General features: G+C 40.9%; 1 protein-coding gene across 1 annotated transcript; it reads left to right on the top strand.

Annotated features, from left to right (window-relative positions):
- Positions 1-4,930: 4,930 nt before the first annotated feature.
- Positions 4,931-9,926, top strand: LOC131877081 (RNA-binding protein NOB1-like; the record flags this gene model as incomplete). The annotated part of the gene is given in 6 exon segments (XM_059222643.1): positions 4,931-5,140; positions 7,227-7,516; positions 7,665-7,979; positions 8,398-8,670; positions 8,888-9,263; positions 9,700-9,926. Coding segments are annotated over 6 exon segments (1,611 nt in total). The 3' UTR covers positions 9,858-9,926.
- Between the last annotated feature and the right edge of the window lie 415 nt (positions 9,927-10,341).

Raw genomic sequence — 10,341 nt, 5'->3', positions numbered from 1 at the left:
ACAAACAGCGGAAAACTAAAACCGTCAAATATGGCCGCACTTGACGGTCAATCAGGCCGAACCGTTATTCCTCTAATTGCTCACCTTTCCTTTCACAATTCACACGCTCCTCTCTGCATCACAGATGCGACCACGAAAACAGAATTCGTGGTCGACTCCGGGGCTTCTGTCTCGGTGTGCCCTCGACAATTGGGGGACGCCCACGATCCTTTTCTCAACTTGGTGGCGGCAAATGGGACAATCATCAAAACTTACGGAAAACGGCGACTGGTCTTAGATTACTCGGGAAAACAATACCGTTGGCTTTTCGTTATTGCCGATGTTCATCGACATTATATAGGTTGAGACTTCTTGGCTTATTATAACTTTCTCATTGACATGGCGAGAGGAGAAGTACGCGAGGCATGTTCTAACCCACTGCTGCTGCAGGCGTTCCAAGAAACCTTGCAAGTTGATACACAAGTGGGACACAAACAACATCCAACTCACAGCAATGACAAGTTGGTGAAGCACATCCTTCACCAATTTTCTGATGTGTTCCAAGAGCAATCAGATAGCCTTCCCAAAGTTAAGCATCGGGTAACCCACGCTATTGAAACGGTTTCAGACAGATTGATACCTGAAAAGCCCCGACGTTTAAATCCCGAAAAACGAGCTGCCCTTTGGACCATTTTGGACTCTCTGTTAAAAGCTGGCCTAAGAAATGCGGGACAAACATTTCAGCGTATGGTAGATGAAATCTTCCGTGACCTGCCCTTTGCCTTTATCTATGTTGACGATCTCCTCATTGCTAGTAAATCAACAGAAGAACATATAAACCATGTCCGGCTCGTTCTCACCCGGCTTCGCGACCATGGGTTGGTTTGCAGCAAAAAGAAATGTGTTTGGGCAGTTCCTGCCATTGACTTTTTGGGATATCGGTTGAGTTCAGCCGGAGTGAGCCCACAGCCTTCCAAAGTTAGTGCAATTCGATCCTTCCCAAGGCCTCAAACATCCAAGGCACTGAGGAGGTTCCTAGGCCTGAGCAATTTTTATCATCGATTCGTTCCGAATTGTGCCGAGATTGTTCGTCACTTAAATTCAATGCTTACTCCTAAAGATTCCGAACTAGTTTGGTCTCAAAAAGCCAACGAGGCCTTTGAATCCCTCAAGGTGGCTCTAGCAGAAGCGTCACACCTAATTTACCCTCAAGAAGGAGCATCTACCCGAATTGTTTGTGATGCGTCCAAGTTTGCGGTTGGCGCTGTTTTGGAGCAATGGATAAATGAAGCATGGAGACCAATATCTTTTTTTAGCAAGAAGATGTCCGATTCGGAATGCCGCTACTCAACCTATGATAGAGAACTTCTAGCAATGTACCTCGCTGTTAGACACTTCAAACATTTTGTAGAAGGTACGGAGTTTCACATTCTAACGGATCAAAAACCACTCCAAAGAGCAATCCGGACCATCTGTATCACACAAACAGAAACTCAAGCTCGTCGTTTGGCCTACATTGCCATGCTTACAAGCGATATTCGATACATCAAAGGCGAGGACAACGTGGTGGCTGATAGTCTCTCCCGAGCACCAACCTTGGATACCATTACCTCAGATCCTCTTCTGTCAAAAATAGCCTCAGCGCAAGCCAGCGATCCCAACCTAACTCACATGGCTCAAAAGCAAGGCCGTTACCGAAAAAGGCTATTCAAAGGAGTGGACATTTTGTGCGACTGCAATGGTCCACATCCCAAAGTAGTGGTTCCAGCATCAGAAACGACACATGTCATGACCGTGTTGCACCATCTGGGCCATCCAGGGATTCGAGCAACAAGACGTTTAATAAATGCATCGTTTGTATGGGTTGGAATGTCCAAAGATATCCAACAATTTGTCCAGTCATGTTTAGCATGCCAACAGTCCAAGGTGGGCAAATATGAGAGAGCCCCCATACTGGATTTCAACGCACCAAGCGCCAGATTCGCCAATATTCACGTAGACATTGTTGGCCCACTACCAGTCTCCGGGGGGTTCTCATATTTGTTTACTGTTATCGATCGGTTCACTCGTTTCCCAGGTGCTTATCCAATGAAGACGCAAACAACGACAGAATGTGTGTCTCGACTCCTGGATTGGATAGCATTATTCGGCCTGCCGGCCACTTTGGTGTCGGATCGGGGAGGACAATTTGAAGCCGATCTTTGGAATGGAGTGCTAGAAACCTTGGGAATCAAACACAACCGAACCACATCGTACCATCCGCAGAGCAACGGAATGATTGAAAGAGTCCATCGCTCACTCAAAGATTCACTTCGATGCCTGATCTCGGACGATCATTCCTGGCTGTCTGTGCTTCCAATTGTCCTCCTGCGTCTTCGAGCGGCCTTCAAGGCAGATATTGGCTACAGTCCTTCACAAATGGCCTTTGGATTGTCTATTCGTTTGCCTGGAGCGATGTTCGACGCCAATCTCCCAGACCTCGACTCTCAACGCTCGGAGATTCGCAACCTAACTGTTTCCATGAAAACCTTGGGATTCACAAGTCCAAAAAGACATGGTCATGCAAATCTTCTGCATTCTCCCAACTTAGACACTGCTTCATTTGTGTTCATTCGAGACTTAACCAAGGACCATAATGGTGCCAACGTTCGTACACCCATCAACACAACTATTCGGGGCAGACATGTTTATGCCCCTGTCAAGCTAGATATATAACAAGAATTTACTCCACATGATCTACCATCTTTCACCTGTCTCAAATTCTTGGGGGGAGTGATGTGGGGACTCTAACATCGCCTGGGATATCTGTGAATAAGATCGATGAAAACGACAACAGAAATAAACCGACTTCCGAAAAGACTCACAACACAGAAACACGTGTCCCACAAGAGAACTCGTTGGCTTTGCCAAAAGAAAATGGCCAAAATGGGAATAATGCAGTTAAGCAAATAAACAGTATCAATGCTCATTAGTGTGACTTGCTGATAAGAAAACTTCAAATTGAAGGACTGCTCGAATAAAGAAAAAGCTTTAATTTAGGAAAGTATGGTCTTGATGAGGCAAGCACCCTGAAAGATTGGCTAGCCAAAATCTTTGTAAAAGTGATTGCAACGCGTAACACCCCTACATTTTTTGGCGAGTAATGGTTGTGTAACGTAATACTGTTTTTGACCAAAGTAATTGTAACTGTAATCCGTATCTTTTATTGAGGAACGACTAATGCCTTGCTCATTTGCTAATGATGGGATCAAATAAACAATCACCGGTGGTTGCGACTAGGGTCAACATTTTCTGTGACGTACGACATTACAAGACGGAAATCCGTAAGTTAGCCTCAAAATGTAATGTTTATTTTCCTCTCGTCAAACCAATGGACTATTTGCCTTTCGCAAACTTTTATCAAACCATGCTGAAAAAAGAAAGATGGAATGAAAATGAAATGAGAGATGAAAGACCAAGTAAGATGAAAAATACATGTGAAAATATTTAAGTAAAAGTGAAAATAGAAAAAAAAAATCCTTAATCGACAAATCCACGTATCCTTGTACTTTCCTTATCCTTGTTCAGATTCGTCATTAGTTTCATGTGATATTTACTAAACGTTTTCGGCCATCTTTTTTTTGCAAAAGTAACATTTAAAAAAAAAGTAGTAATGGTAACGCATTAGTTTTTTCGGTACCGGTTCAAGCCCTGCTAATTATTCAAAAATGTTTGTTCTACAATGCAATAGGATACTCAAGGTACAGAGCTGTCAAGTGCAATATTTTTGACAAATTGAAATCCAGCTCATGAAGACTTTTATGGACCAATCAAATATTAAGCTGATTTCCAAATTTATTACCTTCACTGATTTTTCTTTGACAATTTCTCTCCGCATTGTCAATGACTATTTTCAATTGTGCGGTTTAGGGGCCTATTCGATTTGCCGGAAATCTCCACCCCTTAATCATGCGGTTGACCGTCATTTCCTTATCCACTTTATGGAGAGGTCTACGATTCTGTGCTGGATTATTGGTTAGTCTTTCAAATTCATGCACTTCAATATCTTGATTTGTTTTTAAATTGGAAAAGCCCGTGAAATATCAAACCAAAGGTAAAAAAATCGACATTTACTGGCCTCCCAACGCCACTTGTATATTTCCCAAATCCCAAAACCTCCCAACCTCCACATTTGATGAGTGTGACCAAACCACTTCCTTCCTCTATTAACCACCAAAGTTGTCTCAAAATTCTTCAGGCATGTGGACTAGAGGGCTTGTCTAGCCTTCTAATGTGGACGATCAATCTTTCTCACCAGAACACCCGATGGGGCATGTCAAGTAAAGGAAATTCAAGAAGAAATGTGATCCGGTACCCTGATTTTCGGCATTTTGGGGAGGGAGAACTAAGACAAACCTCAAAGTCAACTCGCACCATCAGCCCATTGAATTTTCAATAAGTCCAGGGATTTTGAGCGAGCTGTGTTACAAAACCCAACAAAATGAAGATGTTTGGTGTTAATGGGTGAACACACTATTAAATTGGCTCAAAACCACAATGCTATTTGCTTCGACAAGCAGGTAAAATGGAATAAATGCCAAAATTCATTGCATGCATAGTGAGGTTTGGCTGGCCATGTTGTCTTTGATTTTACTCCATGGAATAACGTTAGTTGTTCATGAAGGCGTTCACTTGATAAGCCCAATTAAAGAAAAATCACAATATTTAAGCCTTAAGTATGCATGTTCCAAGGAAATGGATAGCCAACCCTATTTGTTCCATTTCGAAACAATGTTTTTCTTTTGGCCAGCCTGATACAAAAACAGCTGTCGCTTGTTTACTTTACATGCCTGCTCAGCAACGTGGGCAGACAGTGGACTCCACTTTACGTATCACGTTGTGATTGATCTACATGTGGAGAAGGTAGTACCTGGTTGTCAAGGTTTATCGAAGTCCGTCTGCCAATCGTTTTGTGAACTCAACATGACGGACCGATGTGAAGTGTTGGTAGTGGATTCGGGTGGATTTCTGCGGAATGCGCCTCTCCGGGATTTGGGCCAACGTGTGATCACGCTCCGGGAAGTGGTGGCCGAGATCAAAGACAAAGCCACCAAAGAGCGATTGCAAGTCCTGCCCTATGACTTGGAATTTAAAGAGCCACTCTCCGAGGACATCAAAATAGGTGAGGTCAGATTAATGTGGTTTGGCTCGTCTACCCTACGATTTGGGCTTCATAAGCTCTTACTTGTGTTTTTATCTGGATTGGAATCGAGCGACCCTTTGGTCAGTCATGAACCTCTAGAAATATGGATTCATAATATTTTTATAAAAGCAGTTATTTTATTTCATTTCTAGCAATCAATGGCTTTGTGTATTATTTGTTTTTAAGTACAATATGTAGCTGACCAAGAGAATGTCGAGACAATCCAATTTCAATTTTGTTAAAGTCAGTACTACCTAACGTTGATTACCCCGCCTGAGTTCCCTCAACTAGATTGGGATAGATTACCTCATATGAGCAAATATTACGATCATAGTAAATGCTGATTGTGGAAGGATTAATGGTTCAGGTGATTCAGTCGAACTTCGATTTAACGATAATTTTGCTGCTTACCAAATACTGTATTTATTTCGGAGTAAGGTCTCGTCTCGATTTAACGATAAATTTCGATTTAGCGAAATGTTCTACGCTGACGGACAATATCGTTTAAGCAAAGTTTGACTGTACATTATTCTTTCTATAAAACTATAAAACTGAAAATGAATCATTTCAGGACTTTAATGAACTATGATGTCGCTCATTGGATTTATCATTTACTGATATGATAGTTAATGCATATTGATCTCACTTATATATGGAATTTTCGGGGTTGTTTGCTAGATCCCTGTCAAATAAAATGTGGGTCAAATATTGAGATTTCACGATTGCCCGTCCAATTGTGAGCTAATACCAACGAGAATTCTTCTTTTTTAACATGCCTCATTTCCGTGATGTTTCCACTAAATTCGATATCGCTAAATCCCGGGCTTTTTGTCCACTGAGATTTTGCTCGTTTTTCCTCGTTTGATTTGGATTCCAATCGATTGATTACGTCGTCAAGGGATTGCCAGGTCATCAGATCGTTATAGTGGCTTTCTATGAATCTCGCATGTTTATATCGCTCAAATCTTTTATGACTATATATAAAATATTCTATGCCGAAGCGTTTGTCAAAAAATAGACCGACAATTCTTCTATGGTATGATTTACTCTTGACCGACATAGTACATGGAGAGATATTTTTTTATAACCAAATCTGTCAACCATCCAAACTTTCCCATACCCTCAATGAGAAAATCATACAACCAAAGTTCCGATCCACTATTATTTCATTTGATTTTGTACGGTTGTCAATATTTTCTTCGATGTTTTTGTATCTGGTTAGGCGTTGTGCTACTTTTGAAATTGTTGATCATTCTCCTATTCGTAATAACTAGGGGGTCTGAAAGATAATTTCTTTACGAAAAATTAAGGTTTCACCTATTTTGATTAGGTTTTTTGGCAAAAAACCCATTTCATAACTATTAACCATAAGATAGCCCTAAACCGAGGATTTTCTGGGAAATTGAAAGGTTTTGGTCATTCTTAGGTGAAATTTAGGAGCTATACAGAGTGGGTGTAAAAATATTCGGGGCAATGTTTGTCTCCGCTCAAAGATTTGTTTGACATTAAACCTCAAGCTCTCATCAAAAGGAAGTGTTGAGCACACACAGTAGAGTCATGCACATACAGTATTGTTATACTGACATGATCTAATTTTAACACTAAGGCGATTGGTAACCCTCCCATCGTTTGCCACCAAAGCAATGTTCGCAAATGCAAGTGAGAACAGTCTTGATGTCAGAGCCAAATTTAAGGGCCTACTGAAGACCGGTAAAAGGTCCAGGGAAGTGGGTGAGCCTTTCGGTGTCCATCCTACTATTAACAGACCAGACCGAGGGCAAAGATCTGAGATTGCATTGAGCCCGAAGAGCAAGAAGATCGTGAAAAATATTAATTAAGCGATTTTTACCTCAAGTGACACATTAAAACTTTTATAATATCCAAACAAATAAAAACTATTTTCACCTTTTTTCAAACTTATTTTACGTTTTTGGAAATTATTTTGGCCGATTTTCGTCACTTAACAACAACAATTTTGACCACAATCTCAAGCTATTTTCCCGACCCCTAGTGATAACTTATCATTGCGTAGTATATTCCTTTCAACTTGTTTTTCGTGTTCCAGTCACGGATTTTTCCAAAAAGACCGGTGATTATGCCAGTCTGTCTGCCGTGGATCTCAAAGTCTTGGCCTTGACCTATCGCCTTGAGCGAGAACTCGTGGGTGTCAAACACATCAAGACCGAACCCACCACCAAGCCCACTGTTCAGTTCTACCATCCCAAGACCAACAATCCCAATTCGGACGCTAAACTCATCGGCTTTTATCGACCAGAGAATGAATCCGAATCTGAGAACGAATCCGAGGACGATGAGAAAGAAGAAAGCGTAGTGGAACCAATTGAAAAGGAAGAGGTGAGTGATTTATAAATAAGCACCACTCTGGTAGTTGGTAGAGCGTTTGAAGCTTATAAAATAATAAACTGAAAGAAACGATCTGGATGCTGTTTTGTGGACTCTGTGTGAAAGTTATTTACTTACTTATTCTAATCCGGTCTACTAGTGTCCGATATATGGTGATTTCCTCTACTGGCGGGATCCTCTTCCTTCACTACCTGAGCTGTCTCTTCCTTCAGCAGACTCTGTGAATTTCTCGGCCTTGAATGCGTACTTCTCTTCCCGAAGTTATGTCTTTGGATATGATATGTCCCATTGTGATGTGGTTCTGCAGGACTTCTTGTCTAATTATGAAGTATCAAAGGAGGCCTATCCTCATTTGTTCAGATGGTTAAAACACGTCCAAGCCATAGAAGCAACCTTTGAGCCTCTAGGTGTTCAAATGAAGACATTAATGCCTGACCTTTTGCGGTTAAGCCAGGTACTTGAATATGAACTTGAAGTTGCAACCCTTTTCTTCGTGATGTGGAGTGCTTCATTTTTCTTTGTGAGTTTCTTAACTCAATTTGAATCTCCAGGCCGAGTTCCAAGACCTGTCTTCAAGTTCAATGTCGTAAACTTGTTTGCATTTTTTTTTTGTTAATTTTAAACCTTTGCTTGTTACTCATCTTGAAAGCGATTTTCAAGTGGAATACGTCAAACACTCTGAGTACTCTAAAGAAAACAATTTTGCCTTGGCTGATTCATTACTTTAAAAAACTAGGGCTTTTTCAGCTTCCTTGTGCGCGTGGTTTACCATCAATCTTTAAATTTCTCAATTCTTACCATGTTATTCATCTTTTAAAAGATCGAATACCTTTTTCAAAAGTATTAATCAATCTGCTTTTTTTAAATTTCAGAATTCTGACCAAATTGTGGCTGAAAAAGTCTCTGAGCTTTCAATCAAAAACGATACGAACGAAAATTCTCTCAAGTCTCAAGAAACCCTAGACAATGAAAACGGGAACGAAGTCGAAGCCGATTCCGAAAGCCAAGAGGAAGACGACGATGAGGATGAGGGATGGATCACCCCAAGCAACATCAAGGCCAAAACCAAGGCCATGAATGGCGCCCTTCCCGGAGGTGACCAATTCGTGAAAGTTGCGTGCATGACCACTGATTTCGCCATGCAAGTAAGAGAAAGAATGATCTGAACTCCCGACCTAAAAAGTAAAACTCGTAAATCATAAGAAATTTGTTTTAAATTAAAATGATATTAGTATACTACTACTATTTTGATATTATACATATCTTAGTATTATACTGTCATTATAATTATGTTATAGGTAGCATCGTATTATAATTATCAAACTATTATATTTATTTTACTAACTCGATTCATCTCTTCAGAATGTGTTAAAGCAAATGAATCTGCACGTGCTATCTGTGCAAGGCATGTTGATTCGCGAGACCAAAACCTGGATTCTTCGGTGTTACTCCTGTTTCAATACCACGCCTCTCATGAACAAGCGCTTTTGTCCGAAGTGCGGGCATAAAACCCTCAAACGTGTGTCGGTTACTTTGAATGCGGATGGAACGCAAGAGATCCATATTTCGACACGCCGTCAGCTTACTGGGCGTGGCAAGAAGTTCTCCTTGCCTAAGCCCATGGGTGGGAAACACGCCGTGAATCCCATCCTGACTGCGGACCAACATTTGCCGCAACAGAGGATGACCCGAGCGGCGAAGCAAAAGACCAATGCCATGGACCCGGATTACATCGCAGGTGAGTTGTCTCACTAATCGGTTATTGATTGCCACGAGATGGCGCTACGAGCATATAACAATCGGTAGCTGTTGAGCTACAATGACCTTGATTTCAATGAACTAGATTTTGAAATTCAATTGACAGAGATATTTATCAACCAAGTACAAGGGCTACAATCATTACAATGACTTGTGTATCAACACTCACAAAAATGAAACGGTAGATAAAAAGTTCCAATAAATCACGTTGTCGATTTTTACACCAGGTGCTGTAAAATATGATAGCAAAATAAAAAAAATATATATTTTAAAACCTAGAACACGAACCACTGGAAACTGGATGGGGAAGCTAGGATCTAGAATGGATGATGTGGAAGCCATTGAACGCATTGCATTTTCCTTCAAACGAGACTGGTTCCAGGTCGCTAAAACTACATATATAATTTTCTTTTCAGGTGATTCTCCGTTCTCCTTGCATGACGTGACCAGTCGATCGGCAATCATTGGAGTTCCTGATAAAGGCCACATGGCCTCTTCTATGTATTGGAACAAAAGTAATCCAAACGCGGTGGGAAAGAATACGGGTAATCGGAGGAAAAAAAGAGCTCTCTAAAATCAACCCATTAGATATCATATGTATTACGATAATGCTTTTGAATATACCTTTCCTCATCTGCGAGTACCTTATGAGCCATATTTTCTAATCCGTGTTGTTGTTTTCAATCGTCATGCCAAAGACTAGTTTGTCAAAAATGATGAGTTGATGTGTTGGTTTGAGTTCAATTTATTTAGAAACTTTAGAAACAGTACAGCCTTGCAAATTCAAACGTTGCCTTCAAATTATTGATAGTAAGCGGTGGTGTTGGGGCGAGTTTGGACTCGAGCCTGAGTACACTCGAGTCTTTTACTCGATTTTGGAGTACTAGAGTGTTTTAGAAGGGACTCGAGTCCGGACTCGTCAAAAAATGATATTCGTTTTTTCTTAGAATTTCTCAAGACATTTCTCAAGACTCTTTGCTAAACTGACTGTAGTAAAGACTCGAGTCCGGCCAAAAGTCAAAAAATCAAAGGACTCGTACGGGTCTGAATTTTGACGG

Source organism: Tigriopus californicus, chromosome 2, assembly GCF_007210705.1.
Source record: "Tigriopus californicus strain San Diego chromosome 2, Tcal_SD_v2.1, whole genome shotgun sequence".
Taxonomy (NCBI): domain Eukaryota; kingdom Metazoa; phylum Arthropoda; class Copepoda; order Harpacticoida; family Harpacticidae; genus Tigriopus; species Tigriopus californicus.
The sequence above is the reverse complement of the archived record's forward strand: the minus strand, read 5'-3'. Positions and strand labels throughout refer to the sequence as shown.